Raw genomic sequence first — 18811 nt, forward strand, 5'->3', positions numbered from 1 at the left:
AAAATATGCATTAATGTTGAATTGGATGGTTATCAGTAAATTTACCCTGGCAAAAGCATTCACTTTTTAAATATTTATGCCATCAACTATTCTCAAATTTATCCAGTATCATTTTAATACAAGATTTCAGTGTAGTACTGACAAATATATTACTGCATATGTAGATTGTTTTCCAACAGTCTTTTATGAATAACTAATTTATTTCTTGGTAGAATGTGTTCAACATGACAATGTGTTTAGCAATCCTTAGTTGTTACCCTAATCTAACTGTGAATAAAGTATCAACATATGCTAAATTTTATTTCTACTACTCATAATATATAGTACCTTATATTTGCATGATTATTCGGACAGTAATTTCCTATTGAGATGGTCATTTTCATGAATTTTCAGTTGTGCTCTTAAGATTTGAGCTTCTTACAAAGTTTTTAAAAGAATTTACATTTGTTAGGATTCTTTACATTACTGATGCTTTGGTATGTTTGATTATCTGAGTACTCTATAAAAATTGCCACATATTTAATGTTGTGAGTATTATTCTAGTATGGATTATTTGATGTTTGTTGAGATTTCAGCACCCAGAACAGGTTTTGTCACATGCCTCACATTTATAAGTTTTCTCTCATACACAGATGTAGTGACATTTTGTAGAGATGTTCCATGGTAAAATGACATTGCATGTAAATTACTCATTATATTAAGGATTCTGAGTTCTTCAGTTGTGTAGTGACTTGGAAGATTTATCATAGACACACGACTTGCCACAATATGTATATTTTTAACTTTTTGTCAGTTATATATGCTTAGATGAAATGTAAGTGTTGAGCTCTTAGTAAAGGAATTACCACATGTAGTTCTATTGCATTTCTACTCTCCAGTATGTAAGTTATTTAAAATATGTAATGTTGAGCTCTGTTTAAAACACATGTCACATACTTCACAATTTTAACATTTCTGTCCAGTGTGGATTCTTTGATGAGCCTGAATATCTGAGCCATAGTTAAAGAACTTCCCACATTCTTTACAATTGTAAGGTTTCTCTCGACTGTGTAATCTTTGATGAACTTGAAGATCTGAGGCATTGGTAAAGTACTTCCCACACTCATTAAAATTGTAAGGTTTCTCTCCATTGTGTATTCTTTGATGACCTTGAAGTGTTGATTTGTGTTTAAAGATATTTTCACAATCTGAACATTTGTAAGGTTACTTTCCAGTGTGAATTTTCTGATGAATTTGAAGATTGTGAGCCTCTGGTAAAGGACTTCCCACATAATTTACAATTGTAAGGTTTCTCTCCAGTGTGTATTCTTTGATGAACTTGAAGATATGAGCCACTGGTAAAGGATTTCCCACATACTTTACATTTATAAGGTTTCTCTCCAGTGTGTATTCTTTGATGAACTTGAAGATGTATTCTCTGAATAAAGAACTTTCCACAAAGTGAACATTTGTATGGTTTCTCTCCAGTGTGTATTCTTTGATGAACTTGAAGATCTGAGCCATTGGTAAAGGACTTCCCACAATCTTTACATTTGTAAGGTTTTTCACCACTGTGTATTCTTTGATGAACTTGAAGTGTTGATTTGTGTTTAAAGGACTTTCCACAATCTGAACATTTGTATGGTTTCTCTCCAGTGTGTATTCTTTGATGAACTTGAAGATGTATTCTCTGAATAAAGAACTTTCCACAAAGTGAACATTTGTATGGTTTCTCTCCAGTGTGTATTCTTTGATGAACTTGAAGATCTGAGCCATTGGTAAAGGACTTCCCACAATCTTTACATTTGTAAGGTTTTTCACCACTGTGTATTCTTTGATGAACTTGAAGTGTTGATTTGTGTTTAAAGGACTTTCCACAATCTGAACATTTGTAAGGTTTCTCTCCAGTGTGTATTCTTTGATGAACTTGAAGGGTTGAGCCTCTGGTAAAAGACTTTGCACAAAATTTACAATTATGTGGTCTTTCTCCAGTGTGCATTCTTTGATGAATTTGAAGATGTGTTCTCTGAATAAAGAACTTTCCACAAAGTGAACATTTGTATGGTTTCTCTCCAGTGTGTATTCTTTGATGAACTTGAAGGGTTGAGCCTCTGGTAAAGGACTTTGCACAAAATTTACAATTATGTGGTCTTTCTCCAGTGTGCATTCTTTGATGAACTTGAAGATGTGTTCTCTGAATAAAGAACTTTCCACAAAGTGAACATTTGTATGGTTTCTCTCCAGTGTGTATTCTTTGATGAACTTGAAGATCTGAGCCATTGGTAAAGGACTTCCCACAATCTTTACATTTGTAAGGTTTTTCACCACTGTGTATTCTTTGATGAACTTGAAGTGTTGATTTGTGTTTAAAGGACTTTCCACAATCTGAACATTTGTAAGGTTTATCTACAGTATGTATTCTTTGATGAACTTGAAGGGTTGAGCCTCTGGTAAAGGACATTCCACAAAATTTACAATTATGTGGTCTTTCTCCAGTGTGTATTCTTTGATGAACTTGAAGATCTGAGCCATTGGTAAAGAACTTCTCACATTCTTTACATCTACCTACTGAGAACCACCTTATGTGTAAATCTCCAGGGCTATTATTTCCTAAACACCCTGATGTTTCTCTCTGACAATTATCCTGTGTACACTCTTTTGGAATCATCTCCTGAATTGCATAACAAAACTGACCTGGAAGAAATGAAAGGGAATTATTGTCTGACACTGTGGATTTAGGCAAATTAATAAAGAAACTTACATATAAAAGGACACCAATGTGTACTGCAGAAAAATCATTGATCATCAGAAAATGGTCCATTTCCTGTGAAATTTTAATATTAATCTATAACAATAAGACCTTTCAAAACACAGGAATTATAAAATGTTAGAAAATAAAAATAATCACATATAGGCTTCATATGATTAATTATAATTAATATATGTTTTATGTAGTCAGTCATAGAGATTGACTATTAAAAAGAAAGCAATAAAAAGATCATAAACAATACATATGGCCATAAGGAATTATGAGTTCAAACACGATGGACTAGAAGAATGCTGTTTCATGAGATTGTATTTAACAATATGAAAAATTTGAAAGAGTCCTTTTAAACTTGTCACATCACAAAATAGTATAATCATAAACCTTAGAGTGGAAAATCAACTAGTAGCCATTCCTGAAACTGTTCTATGTACTTGCAAATTGAATTTCTAATTTAGACCGATAGCACCTTTCAAAACTCATGAATTATAAAATGTTAGAAGTGAAAATAATCACATATAGACTCTATGAATAACTGTTATTAATACATGTTAATACGTAGGGAGTGATTATTAATAAGAAAACAACAAAATAATCATGAACAGCAAATATGCCTATTTACTCATAAAATTTTATGGACATTAGGAGAAATGTTTTCAAATTTTCCACAATTGCAATGATAATTTTACATGTATATATGTATATATATATATATATATATATATATATATACAAAAGTATAAGTAAAGAAATTTAGTGGAGGTTAATTTCTAATGATTATAGCATTTCAGATATCATCAGGTTACATTAAACAAGCAATAATGAACATAACCCATGGCACAGGGTAATTTTCTTTTGCACATCATTCATTGTATGTCTAAATTCTTTGATTATTGATTTGACAGACATTGACACTATCAATTGGGAAATAAAATTTCAGCAGCATTCTTCACTTGTGATGCATGGGTGTTCAGTACCAAAATGACAGATTCAGAGGCAAATAACTAAAACTTCAAACAGAAAACAGACCTGGTATATAGACATTGAGTATCCTATATTTTCCCAATCATAGGGGAATATATTTGAAAAATCTCCATTTAGAATGTTTCCTTTCTTAATTTGCAAGCTAAAATTATATTCTGTTATATATATGGATATTCCTCATACTCCATATTTTTTACGATGAATGGATATATTAGTGTGTAAAAAGCCTTTTTTTTCTAAATAAATGATCCTCTGGTGTTTTTCTTATATTCTGTTCTCTTCATTTATTTGTGAATTTCTTTACTCATATTCATTCCTATAAGCTACTCTTGGATGAAATCACCTTGATCCTAGTAAATAATGATTTTGATTTGTACTTTTTAATGGGAATCTTCCATTTTGTCATATAATTGTAAGTGTATTGCTGTTTGTTGTCTCAGAATTGTAGTAGGATTCTGCACTGAATCCATCAAGTTGCTGTTACTTGTTAAGTTTTTATTGTTCTTTCTACAAAACTTGAGGACATGTGATATGCTAAATTGTTTAAGTCATCTTGACTTAATGTTTGGTAGATTAAACACTAATAAATTCATCACTTGTTTTTGGAATTACACATACTGAATTTAAATGGGTAGGTTTGAAAACTTTATACAAATGTGACTTAACTTGGAAAGACATATAATGAATGTTTTCTCAAATTCATGGATTTTAGCATTTAAGAGTTTGGTAACTGTGTTTTCTACAGTCTCTCTTTAGAATTTAGGTACCTAGATGGGAAGCATCAGATTCCTCATGTTCTTCTCCATCCTCCCTTTCTCCCCTTCCCAGTCTCTTACTACCATTTACTCTCTTCCCACCCTAGCAACATTCTGCCTTTCCGTTGTTCAAAAAACTTTATTCATCAACCAATAAGAGAAATATTCATGGAAATCTGAGACATTCTGTAAAGGTCAAAGCTAAAAATAATAGTTATAGGAGATATCCAGCTCAAAGGCACAGAAAGCATATTCAACAAAATCATAGAAGAAACTTTCCAAACCCAAAGATTGAAATACCTATGATAGGACAAAAAGCTAACAGAACACTAAATAGACTGGACCAAAAAAGAGTACCCTTCCAAATTATAAGAAATAACATACAAAATAAATAAAGTATATTAAAAGATGCAAAGGAAATGGGCCAAGTAAAAGATAAAACAGACCTATGATAATTACACTTGTCTTCTAAGTGTAAGCTCTGAAAGCCAGAAGTCCTAGATATATGTTCAACAGACTAGTAAAAAAAATGGTTGCCATCACACAGAATACTCCAACAAACTCTCAATTAATATAGATGGAGAAAATCATATATTCAATGACAAAAAACAGATTTAAAATAGACATATCCCTAAATCCACTCGTACAGAAAGTAGTGGAAGGAAAACGCCAACCTAAAAATAGTTAGCTACACTTACAAATACATGCACAATTGATAATATTACACTACCAAAATTCAGAAAAGGGAAACACACATGCAGAATACTACTACCACCAACAAATACAAAAATAACAGGAATCAACAATTAATCAATTAATTAATCAACAATTAATCATCAATGTCTAGTAATAAAATTGGGCTCAATTTGCCTACAAAAAGTCAAATGGTAACAAAAGAAAGAGTACATCCCTCTCCTGCCATTACAAAACATAATTCACCTTCAAAGACAGACATTACCTCTGAGTAAATGGTTGAGATAAGATTTTCCATTCAAGTGCACCTAATAAACAAGTTTGTGTAGCTACCCAATAATGCATACATTAGAATTCAAATGAAATTTAATCAAAGGCAAATAAAAAGTCATATCAATTCATTGCAGGAAAAATCCAACAAGATGAAATCTTAATTCTGAACATGTATGCCCCAAATACAAAGGTACACACATATGTAAAAGAAACATCACTAAACCAAATCACACATTAATCTCCCACACACTAACAGTGGAAGACTTTAACAACCCACTCTCAGTACTAAACCAGACTACCAGACAACAATTTTTTCACTGAGATAAAGAAACTAGTATAAGACTCAGTTGTGTTTAACAGACATCTACAAAACTTTCTATTCCAACACAAAGTAATATAAGTTCTTGTCAGCACCAAACGTAACTATCGCTAAAATTTGCCACATAGTCAGCAACAGAGGAAACCTCAAGAGACAATATATAATTGGAAAAACACTCTGTATCATATTGGGATTCCATTGTTTAATGTTAGAATTCAAAAGAACACAATTTGAAAAAGGCCTAAAAATTGATGGAAATTGAACAGTGTTCATTGGCATCACCCAGGTCAAGGAAGAAATAAAGAAAGAAATTAACAACTTTCTAGAACACAATGAAGACAAACCACAACATACCAAAACTTATGGAATACATTTAACTATTATGGAATACATTTAAATAAGTGCTAAGAAGAAAGTTTTTAGCACAAAGATCCTAAACAAAGAAAATGGAGAACTCCACACAAGTGACATCACAACACACCTGAAAACTCTGAAACAGAAAGAATCAAATTCACCCAGGAGTAGATGCCAGTTAATTAATTTGAAGGCTGAAATCAATCAACAAGAAACAAAGAAAATAATAGAGTGAATCATTGAAAAAGGGAGTTGGTTCTTTGAGAAATTCAGTAACATAAAAAAAAAACCATGATCCAAACTAACTAAAAGATACAGTGAGATGATGAAAATTACCAACATCAGAAATGAAAGGGGGGCGTAAGTGTGGACAATGAGAAAATACAGAGAATAATCACATGACACTTTGAAAACCTCTACTAATCAAAATTGGAAAATTTAAATAAATGGACAATTTTCTGGATAGATATCAACAAATTAAATCACAAATTGATAAACAATTTAAGTAGACCTATAACCCCTAATGCAATAGAAGTAGTCATCAAAATCTCTAAACCAAAAAAGTTAGTCGAGGGCCAGATGTTTTCAATGCAGAATGATACCATAAATTCAAAGAAGACCTAAGCAAGGAGTCATCACACTACTTTTTACACAGCTATGATTAACTTAGAACACATACCACACAAAGACACAACTCACAAAGAAAACTTCAGACCAATCTCCCTCATGGACATTGACATGAAAATATTCACAAAAATATGCACAAATCAAATGCAAGAACAGAGTAAAATTCACCTAAAATGATCAAATGCTCCACATCCCAGATAGTCATGAATTATTCAACATACAGTAATCCATCAAGGTAATCCATCATATAAACAAACTAAAAAAGAAAAAAAAACACATGATCATCTAACTAGATGCTGAAAAATCCTTCAACAAATTCCAACACCCCTTCATGATACAGCTCTTGTAGAGAACAGGGATAACGGAGAGATATGAAATCAACATAAAGGAAATATACAGCAAGGCAACAGACAACATCAAACGAAATGGAGAGTAATTCAAAATGATTCCTCTAAAATCAGGAACTAGACAAACTGTCAACTCTCCCCACATGTCTTCAATATTGTACTTGAAGTTCTTGCTAGAGTAATAAGACAACAAATGATCAATTGGTATCAAATTGGAAAGGAAGAAGTCAAAATTTCAGTGTTTTCAGATAACATGATAGTTTATATAAGTCACCTGAAAAATTGTACAAGGGAACTCAGACATCTGATAAACGCCTTCAGCAAACTGGAAGGATACAAGATTAAATAAAAAAAAAAATCAGCAGCCCTACTATATACACATTGCCCATGGCCATACCAGCATGAGGCAACTGATCTCCTTTGATCTTAGAAACTAATACATATAGATGATATATGGGCAGAGAGAGAAAACAGAGAAGCATCACCATTTACAATAGCCACAAACAAATAAAATATGTTGGGTAAGTCTAACCACTCCAGTGAAAGACATGTATTAAAAGAACTTTGAGGCTTTCATAAAAAGAAATTTAAAAAGACACCAGAAAATGGAAAGAACTCCAATGCTCATGATAGGTAGGATCAACATAGTAAAAATTGCAACCATACAAAATGCAATCTACAGATTCAATGCAATCCCCATTAAAATCTCAAAACAAATCTTCCCAGATGTTGAAAGAAAAATATTCAACTCTATATGGCAAAACAACAGGATAACAAAAACAACCCTGAACAATAAAGGAACTCCTGGCTTCACTATCTAGGACATCAAGCAACTATAGAGCCATTGTGATTACTGCACTTGGTAATGTCTCAAAAACCAGAGGTAGACCAATGTAATCTAATTGAAAAATATCTGATATCAATCCATACACCTACAGACACCTGATTTTTGACAAAAAACTAAGTCCATATAATGGAAAATAACTTTGACAGATGATGCTAACATAACTGGATGGTTACGTGTAGAAGATTGCAGATGGGTCCATACCTATCACCATGCACAAAACTTAGGTCCAAAAAGAGAAACATCTTCAATATAAATACTTTCAAACTGAACGTCTTAGAAAAGAAAGTGGGAAGTACCATTCAAGTAATTGGTACCATAGACCACATCCTAAATGTAACACCAGTAGCACACACAATGAGATCAAATGGGACGTCTTGAAACTGAGAAAATTCTGTATGGCAAAGGACACAGTGAGTCAACATTAGTCAGCAGTCCAGAGAATTGGAAAAGATCTTCAACAACCCAACATCAGTCAAGAGGCTGATTTCCAAAATACATAACAAATGCCAGAAGGTAGTTACCAAAACACCAAATGATACAATTAAAAAGTGGAGTACAGAACTAAATGGAGAATTCTTTTTTTAAAGAAAGAATTACCATTTATTTTTAATTATTTGAGAGTCTATAAACCATAACTAAATATTTTTATTTAACTTAATGAGCTTATCTCTACATTTATCTGTAATATAATAAACAAATCATATTGTTAAAATCACTCAACTCTTAGTATACCCTCTATCAATCAGAAGGTATACATTAACTCTAATCAGATACATTTGCTATTGGAATTTGTGCATGTCAAATATATTCATAATTTAGAATTTTAATTCCAGGTGGCATTTGGAATTGAATACAACTATGGTTCTTCACTAAATAGAGAATTCTGAATAGTGGAATCTAAAATGGCCAAAAGGCACTCCTGAATTGCTAAGCATCCTTAGGTATTCAGGGAAATGCATATTAAAACAACTCTGAAATACCATCATACACATGTCAGAATGGCTAAAATCAAAAATGCCAATGAAACTTATGCAGGAAAGAGATGTGGGTTAAGGGAAATAATCCTCTTTTTCTGGGGGTAGTGCAACCTTGTAGAGCCACTTTGGAAATCAATAGTGCATTTAATCAGAAAACTGGAAATTGATGGACTTCAAGACCCAGCAATAGATCTCTTAGGCATATATCCAAAGATTCACACTCACACCACAAGTGCATCTGTTCAACTATGTGCATACCAACATTATCTGCAATAGCCAGAACCTGAAAGTAATGCAGATGTTCCTCAGTTGAAGAATGAATAAAGAAAATGTGAAACATATACACAATGGAGTACTACTCAGTAGTAAATAAAATGACATCTTGAATTTCCCAGACAAATTGATGAAACTAGAAGAAACCAGCCTGCCTGTGGTAACCCATGCATAGAAAATGACCCATGGTATGCCCTCTCTCCTAAGTGGATATCAAACATAAATCAAAGGAATTATACTTCAGCCTTTACATTCAAAGGCTCACAACCACAAATAAAATTGCTACCAAGTATTTGACAAGAATTTCTACGTAAGCCTAACAAACAGCTTCTTGTTAGCTACAAATTTTCAGATAGGCTCTGTTGATAGTAGTTATGAGATGCATGACTTCTTTAAGGAATGGCTTCTTCCTGTTGTGGCATTCAGAATTGAGCAGAGCATGGCAGATTCCCTCCACAGTAGACAGATATATTGTCAAGTAAAGCAGTGTGCTGCATCCCAGACAAAAAAGTTTCATGGGCAGCATGCCACACACTGCTTCCCAGAGCTAGTGGTTAATGTACCTTTGATATATTGAAAGGCTAAAAGAGGTGGAGTCATTATCCAGTGTAGCCAAAGCCATGCTTGACAATTTTAAAAACACTTCTGGTCAGACAAATGAATTATTGATACACAATAAGGAAAGATTCACTAAAAAATACCTATAAATGAGTAATAGTGTGTTTAAAAGATTTATACTAGATTGAGGGAGAGAAAAATCATAAAGGTCATTGATTAAAGGAGTAAGTTAAGCAATGTAACCCACATAAAAATGGAATATACCGGGAGAGTCTGGATTGTGTGCATTATTATGTTTTCTTTAAATTTTTAAGATACAGAGAAGCATTTGATTCTGTGCACTGCTAAGATACACCAACATATATATTTTATAGGTTTGTTGACTTCAAAGTTGAGTCTTAGGATATTTAACTTTGAAAAAGTGATTCCATTTTTTTTCCACAGTGGATGGGAACCTATGGATTCCTTCCATGCTATGTTTCAATGAACTCTGTCTCCCAGAACAATGGTCCAAGTAATCCAACATCTGAAACAACTGAGGTCATTCAGACACTTGGATGACTACAGCCCAGATTTGGCCATGGATCTGGATTTCCTCATGTTTCTCATGGGAGTAACAATTCCCCAAAATAGCAGGCAGCAGCTTGCAGATTAATATGTCCAAATTCCCAAGTATTGTATATCAAATTATGTATTCATTTGAATAGGGTAGATTGTAAATAATTGATTAGCACAGTTAATCTCTTTCTAAGGATAAAGAAGGATAAATATTATATAGAAATGAATACTTTGCATTGCTGTGGATTTTGGTTTATTGATACAAATGTATGGTCCAATATGATATATATATATATATATATATATATATATATATATATATGTATATATATACTCTTGTTTAAGTTATTATGTTTATGCAACTTATGTAGAATGTATCATTAAGAAATACAGATTATAGCTAGTCATCTATAAAAGTTAAAACTTATTGTTATATTAATTTTCCAGATTATAGATGTATTTCACATAGATATGTATTCATCAAAACATTTCAAATAGCTAGAGAATTTGTTATTTCAAATGGTTTATTAACCATTTTAACGATAAAGAGAGACATCTGCTCCGGGTAGCACCAATTATCTTAGACAGAATGATAGGCACCTCACAACCTGCTTTGGTTTTACAATGTGGCCGAGATATTCAATTGGACTAGAAAACTGTACTTGCCTGGACTGAGTCTGTGAAAAATGGACATTTAGGAAGCACAGAAGAGTGACTTTTATACTGGAAGTGAATGAATGGGATGGTACTTCAGGGTTCCTGCTTCACAGATAAAGTTGACAAATACTCTAAAGTACATAAAAGAACACAAGTGATGAACTTTGCCAGTATAAGACAAAAAGGATCTTCAAATTTCTTGTTTCATTGAAAAGTGTGTGAAACACTCTGCCTATAGGCTAAAGATGGATGCCCCAATGTTACAGAAGATCTTTGAGTGGCTGTCCAGGCAGCACATTGTCTGTTTCAATTGTAGATTTATAAAAGTTACTTACAATAAAACACTCTGTTTATTATGTAATATTAAATCCTTTTGTAGTCTATGATGTGGTTGATTTGTATACTGATAGTTATAGAGTTTCCATTACATATAATAAAATATAAATTATAATAAAATTTTAGACGTTCCTACATAGGAAAATGATTAACTCAGTTAAATTTTGTCCAATGTAAAGGGAATAAATATTATAACTACATGAATATAATTCTTACTTGGTAATATAATTTTACTCTGATTAAGTTAAAACCTTCCTTTTTATTTAGACAGAAAAGAAGAGATGGTGGGGGATGCCCTTCTGCATGCTGTGACTCTCTCTCTCTCTCTCTCTCTCTCTATATATATATATATATATATATATATATATATATATACACTATTGACAGATTAAAAAATTATTTTGGATAATGGATAGGCAGAATTTAGCTATGTGGAATTCCAAAAAATGGGTAGGGAGAATTAAGACAAAGTAAAGAGATGACATGTACCAACAGGGAGTTAGGACCCAGGACATTTACCTATGTATGTCATACCAACAGATTAAAAAAATGGGAGAATTTATAACCACCCTAGAAAATAAGGAGCCTAAGCCCATGGCCAAAAAATATAGATACTAAGCTACAGTGCGACTATTTCTAAGTGACAGTAGGGACACATATGATGGAGAAATAACTTTCCAGAAGTACTAAGACCAGATGAAAAAAACATGCCTTTACAGCATAGACAATACGCAAATTTCTTCTGTGACAACAAATAAAATGTATGGTATAGGTAATTAGTTACATTGTTTTCTGTTATTGCTCCCCAAACACAGAGGGTATTGTCCTTGCAATTATTTACCATCAAGAACCCAAAGATGATGCAGGAATACTGAAAAGTTTGAATGGGGAGATATAAAATTTGTTCTACACTGGATACTTCAACTCAAGTGAAATACTCAACTCAAGAAATTCATATTTCTTGAAAATACTATTTATGCTACACAAGGAGAGCACAGTCAAGTCATCAATTTTCCATGTTATGGACAATGTAACCATTTGTTTTGACTGGCCTAGATGATATGCACAAAAGTGGCAGGAATGTGTTGGCAATAATTAATGAGTATTTGACTGTCATACTGCCACTTCCATCATTGGAACCCATATCTGACACTGTTATTAGAGCCAAGAAACTGACACCAAAATGGCCATTGGCACTAGATAAAAATCTATTATTATTATTCCATTTAAGTAATATAGTGTTAATCTAATACTATATTGTTATTTTCATGGATTTGTGCCTCAGTCAACCTTCACTAGAGAAGCTTAATATTGATATGAAGGAGAACTAAGCCCTATCTTGGATTATTTATTTAACCCTCCAATTAGGGCACCCATGATTAAATGGAATAATTTGATTCAGAGAGAAGATAAAGGAAAGAAACAGTAAAAGAATCTAGTGAAACACAAGTTTACAAATAGTATAGGTCCAATAAACATACAATTATCAAGTCTGTGACAGCAAGTCCACTAGCAACACAAGCACAAGACAACCCAAATCTTAGCTTGTTCTTTGAAAGTAATTCCAAAGTCATAAATCTTTGAAAGGACATAAATATGGTGCCTAGCTTCCAGTAGTAGCAACACCCAGTTTTTCAGCTTTTTAAATTCTTCTATTTTTATGAATTTTCTGATATTTTTGAAAGAATACCATGTGTTGGGGAATCATGGCATTGTGTTAGAGTAAAAGAGAGATGGTACACAAGAAGGTAAAAATTAGAAAAATAACCTTAACCAGATATCTTGTAAAAAGATCCAAAACTATAGAAAAACACTAGAAAAAGTAATCCATTTATCACTGACATTCATCAGAATAATCAGGCATATGTTGGACCACAAAAGAAAACTATACATACAGTGCAAAATTGCTATAAGCATAATAAATTTTATCTAATCACCATTCTGATAAATGAAGTAAAACCTTTAGTGTGCTGGATCCTAGTATTCAATTCTAATAGAAATCCTGGGCCTCCGATTCTAGTAAGGAGCAGGGCTAATGCCACTGCAGATGTTGTTTGTTTCTTGATTTGTGTTCCAAACATGAACCATTGTTTCCTTTCAACTTACCCTGTTCCAGGTCTTCTGCTTCATCTAGATTCACCATCCAGGGTTCTTTGTTTTCTTCAAGACAGGTGACTAGCTCTGGTTTTGATTCAGAAAGGCCTATGGATTAGAAGAGATGTGTGATAATTTCTTTACATAATAAGGAAATGTGTTGGGTTGTAACACATGCTTGTACTCAGTGAACTTAAAGGAACATAATGAAAGACTCATAAGTTAAGGCTAGTGAGTATATACTTGACAGGTGTTGTAAACATTTAAAAAAGCAATTTTAATTTTTTGAAACCTTCAACTTCCCTTCTATTACACAATTACAAATATAAAACCGTTGGAGTCAAACTGCATTCAGACATTACTGCTACAGAATAAATGCAAAAGACCATTTATAATGATGTAAAAATGCAGTCAAGATTACATTCACCTATCTCTAAGAATAATTGGGAACTGTGACTGATTCTTAGAAAACAAAATACTAATACAAGTTGTTAGACATCCCTAAGGCTAAGCTGCAATCAGAAAATGATTAATTCTCACCTACAGAAACCAGGTTGCCATAATTCTCCAACATGACATCTCTATACAAATCCTTCTGAGAAGTATGCAGGCATTCCCATTCCTCCTTGGAGAAATTGATGGCCACATCCTTGAAAGTCACCAGACTCTGAAAGGAAAATTGATTCCCCTTGTGATGATGGTGGGAGATCTTATATGACCCAAAGGAAAGATAATTTAGCTAAAGAACTTGGTGTGTTATCAGTATTGAATCTGCATTTTTCAAATGTTATATATTAAAATGATTGATGTTGTGACTTTTTAACAGATCAAAGTGACCAACATCTAAAATCCTCATGAAGTTTGTCCCTTTTCTCAGTGATAAATATCATCTGAAGTTGTCCTCAGTCGGAATTGAGTATCAATATCCTTCCCTAATATCAGAAATGTTATAAATAATTCAGAGCATGCATTGACATAGACAAGTCATACTAGAAAATTAAGAGTTAAGGAAGAGTGGAAAACAAGATATAGCATAGAAATGAGAGTGATAATACAGAATTTATTTTAAAACTATAATAAAACACAAAAGCAGATTTCACAAATTAAGGAGCTACAGTGAATGTTGAGCTCTCTAAATGAAGCATTTCTCAGTGGACTGTCAACCTATTACATCCTTGTGCATACATTTACCTGAGAGGAAGCCATCTGTCAGTCCCCTTCTTTATCGATCCTTTCAAGAAGTTTATCTTAAAATGTTACATTCCTGCTACTCTTCTGTGTGTAAGGCAAAAGCAGCTTCATTCCATGCTACCACACTCAGAGACTGGAAAGCAGCTTAAAAATGGCCTCAGTTCATGACTTGTTCCACAAGAGAGATGCAAAAACCATGCACTTTTAAAGAGTGACAGTCACTTTTTCGTTTTCCTGTGTTCGGGCAACCTGTTATTCCAGCAGATGGTGAATATCTCTTTAATGTGTATTATTGACTTCAGCACCTGCTTTACACTTTGCTCAGGCATTTTAAATTGAGTCTGATCATTAAAAATAACTGACACCTGTATTTGAAATAGTGGAAGGAATCTGAGTGGTAGCTACAGGTGAAAGTATTTCTCACACTGGCCAAATAATATACTTCCTACAGCCATGGTACCATGGGGAAGTGAAGCCTCACCACTGTCTCCATAAGTCATTCCTTTTGTTTACAAATTCTAATATCTATTTCCACTATTTCACACTTTTGTATTGTTTCTCAAGTTTTATTTTGAACAGTAAATTTCATCATTTGGATTCACTGCCAAATGCTATGTGTACTAAAACCTAAATATGAAATCCCTGCATCCAATTTAATACTTTTGGTTGTTAATGAAGACGCTTCAATTCCAAGCACACAAGGTTCTCTTGTGGAAAATGTGATTGTTTGCCAAATCCACCTAAATATAAATATATTTTCCTGCCAGTTCTCCTTTAGTACATTTGTACAAATATATATTAAATGAACATATTGTTTGATAATGCACTGAGTTTCAAATGTATCCTATATGGATTATCTTGATACTTTTAATGAATTGCATAGTATTAATTCAAATTTCAATTTCATATAGAATATTTCATATTATCTAAATTTTTCTTCACTTTTTTGTTTCTAGGTTGGAAGATATGCAGAGATTTAATTCCTGCCACGGATATGAGGTTGCAGAAAAGTAAGATGCAAATAGAGAGTGTTAAGCTTTCTTAACTCATTGTAATGTTAGTATGAACTATATTGATAATAGTCTTTTTTAAAATATTTTTTAGATTAGAAATCACATTATTTTACATTTCAATCCCAGTTCCCTCTCCCTCCCATCCTCCCCACTGACACCCCATTCCATCCCCCATCCACTCCCCAGAGAGGGTGAGGTATTCCATGCAGGATCATCAAAATATGTGATGTCATTTGGGACAGGGCATAGGCCATCTCATGTGTATCTAGGCTAAGAGAGTATCCCTCGATGGGAAATGGGCTGCTGAAATCCCCTGGTGCATTAGAGATACATCTTGGTTCCAATGCCAGAGGCCACATAGACTTCCCTATGCTCCTAGCTGACACCCATTTTCATGGGGTCCTGTTTTGGTCCTATGTTGGTTCATGAGTTATGACATTCTCAGGTCAGAGGTGTCTGTGGGTATTCCCACTGTGGTTCCCCCCCTTTGTTCATCTCTCCTCTGTCTCTTAAGCTGTATTCAAAGAGTTCGGCTCAGTGCTTAGCTGTGGTTCTCTGTTTCTGCTACCATCAGCTACTAAATGAAGGTTCTAAGATGGTATTTAAGGTAGTCATTATTTTCAATATATGGAAAAGGCTTTTAAGGTAGTCTTTCCACTACTACTTAAGTTCCTAGTTGTTGTCATCATTTTGGATCTCTGTTCAATTCCCTATTGCCAGATTTTTCTTTAAACCTATAGCATCTCCCACTATTGATGTGTCTCTTTTGTTGTGCTCCTCTATTCCTCTCCCCACTCAATCTTCCTGATACCACATGTTCTCCTCTCCTTCTCTGCTCCCCTCCACTTTCTCCTAACCCCTCCTCCCTTCAGAACTCCCTGCCCTTCCACTGCTCTTAGTTTTTTCAGGGGCTCTTTTCCATTTTCGCTTCACTGGGGGAAACTGTATGACTTTCTTACAGTCCTCCTTGTTTTCTCGATACTCTGGAGGTGTGGACTGTTTTGCTCTATGTCCAATATCCATATATGAGTGAATACATTCCATGTTTGCCTTTCTGTGACTTATTTGGTGTTTTAGTAGCTACTTTATGGAGTTCTTTGTATATTTTAGAGATCAGCCATCTGTCTGATTTGGGGTTGGTGAAGATGTTTTCCAATTCTGTGGGCTACTGCTTAGTCTTGTTGACTGCGTTTTTTTCATTAGAGAAACTTATCAGTTTCAGGAGGTCCAAATACTAACAGTCTTGTCTTAGAAAGAAAGAAAATTAGAAACTGATATGAGAACAGTCTAACCGTGGGCAAACAAGGAACAGAGGAAGCAGTCTTCGTAGCAGGATTTGATTTCGTACAGTTAAAATATCCTAAGATCTATGGGCTTGCCAACACAATTGAAAGAAATTCTGTACCTAAGAAAACTCAACACTTGGTGCCCTAAAGATTGAAATGATTTATAGAACAGATATTTCAGTGACTAGAATGTGGGGAATAAATTATTGCTGAAAATTAAAGTATATGTGTGCCTCCACATATGTTTACTCTATTAACTTCCACATATGAGTATGCATGGTCATCTATTAATTCAAACATTCTATTTGCATATAAAATTGTTTAATAATCATATAGTATATGTCTTAGTTTGGATGACAATACTACCTATAAGCTAATGTGTAATATGTTTGGTAAGTGATGCCCTAAGTTATTTTATGTTGTGTGTGGCAATTGTAAATGGTGATGATTCTCTCATTTTGATCTCAGCCTGTTTATCCTCTGTATATAGTAGGACTTCTGATTTTGTTTCAGTTAATCTTGTATCCTGCCACATTGCTGAAGGTGTTTATCAGGTATTGGAGTTCCCTTGTAGAGTGTTTCAGGTTACTTATATAAACTATCATACGATCTGCAAAGAGCAAAGAGTGAAATTTGACTTTTCATTTTCATATATATATATATATATATATATATATATATATATATATATATATCCATTCCCTTGGTCTCCTTTTTTGCTCTCACTAGAACTTAAATATTGAAGAGGCATAGAGAGATTGGATACCTTATTTCTGAACTCTTATGCTAATGATTTGAAAATGAGATTACACCACACCTACTTTTCCTGGGTGTGCCAGCCAGGACTGTCTCCTTTTAATCCCTAAGTAGAGCAGGAGGATCTTCAGTGCCAAGACAGCCTAGTAGCCTAGGAAGATCAAGGTCTGCCTGTTTTATGTTAGTAGATAATGCCTAACTAGAGGGAAAATAAGCTAACAGGCTAGCTAGGCAGGGAAAAGACATTTTCTGCGGCGTCCACCCTTGACCAGCAAGAAAGACGCCACACCGAGGAATCTTCTTCAAACACAGTTTAATCGGGAACCTCTTTGCTTTGTACAATGTATAATGGAGGCGGTGGCCCCGGGTCGAGGGAGACGGGGCCTGATATAGTCTACATCTACCAATCACCTAACCCTACGTGGCGCGCCAGGATAGGTTGTCTCCAAGCAGAATTAAGAGGATACATGACCTTTACCATATTTGGAGTTGTTTACCACAGAGAGCGCTCGCCGTCGGGCTGGCGGAGGGCGGAAACCGGCGCCATCTTTTGGGTGCGGTTTTCTGCAGCTCCCTACAGTTCCCCCTTTTTGTTTTAATATTATAGGAGTAGCAGTATCTATCTGTTGTCAGATTTCAGTCATCTCTGTCTTAGGTTCAACCCCAGTGTCCCTATCTTACCCGTCAAAGAGTCACTGTGTCGCCCTCACAGGCTCATGTCTTAGGTTGAAGGGAACACATGTATGCTTATTCGCTCAGCATGAGGGTAGGTGCCCGTCATTGAGCATGACTGATTCAGATACGCATTACTCACTCAGCAAGGGCGAGACAGACATCTATTTGTCTGTCAGCATGGATAACCATGCTTGAGGGGACTGTCCTGCTTCCACAGCAGCAAAGGCCTGTACCAACATAGCAGCTTGGGATTTTTGCGACTTCCTGATCCTGCATAGGCACCACAAGCAAACAAAAATGGCTAACAGCATCATGGAAAACATAACCCCTATTCCAGCCCATTCCTTAACTAAACTAAAGGCTCGCTTAAGGGTAGTTAAGAGGGTATTAACAGTGGGCAGGCTCAGGCGTGTAGCATTCACGGCAATAATCTGTTGTGTCAGGGTGTCTGTCAGGTTCTCGAACTGTTGACTCCAATTTCCCTGAAGGTAGGCA

General features: G+C 34.3%; 1 protein-coding gene across 1 annotated transcript in view; it reads right to left on the minus strand.

Annotated features, from left to right (window-relative positions):
* Nucleotides 1–18811, minus strand: part of LOC113838791 (zinc finger protein 420-like) — a 19077-nt gene continuing 266 nt past the window's right edge. Inside the window, 4 exon segments of the mRNA XM_035449123.1 lie at nucleotides 1–1242; nucleotides 1244–2673; nucleotides 13408–13503; nucleotides 13936–14104. Of these exon segments, the coding sequence (XP_035305014.1) occupies nucleotides 946–1242; nucleotides 1244–2673; nucleotides 13408–13503; nucleotides 13936–14104 (1992 nt within the window). The 3' untranslated portion in view covers nucleotides 1–945.

The sequence above is a fragment of the Cricetulus griseus genome, chromosome 9 (assembly GCF_003668045.3).
Source record: "Cricetulus griseus strain 17A/GY chromosome 9, alternate assembly CriGri-PICRH-1.0, whole genome shotgun sequence".
NCBI classification, from domain to species: Eukaryota; Metazoa; Chordata; class Mammalia; order Rodentia; family Cricetidae; genus Cricetulus; species Cricetulus griseus.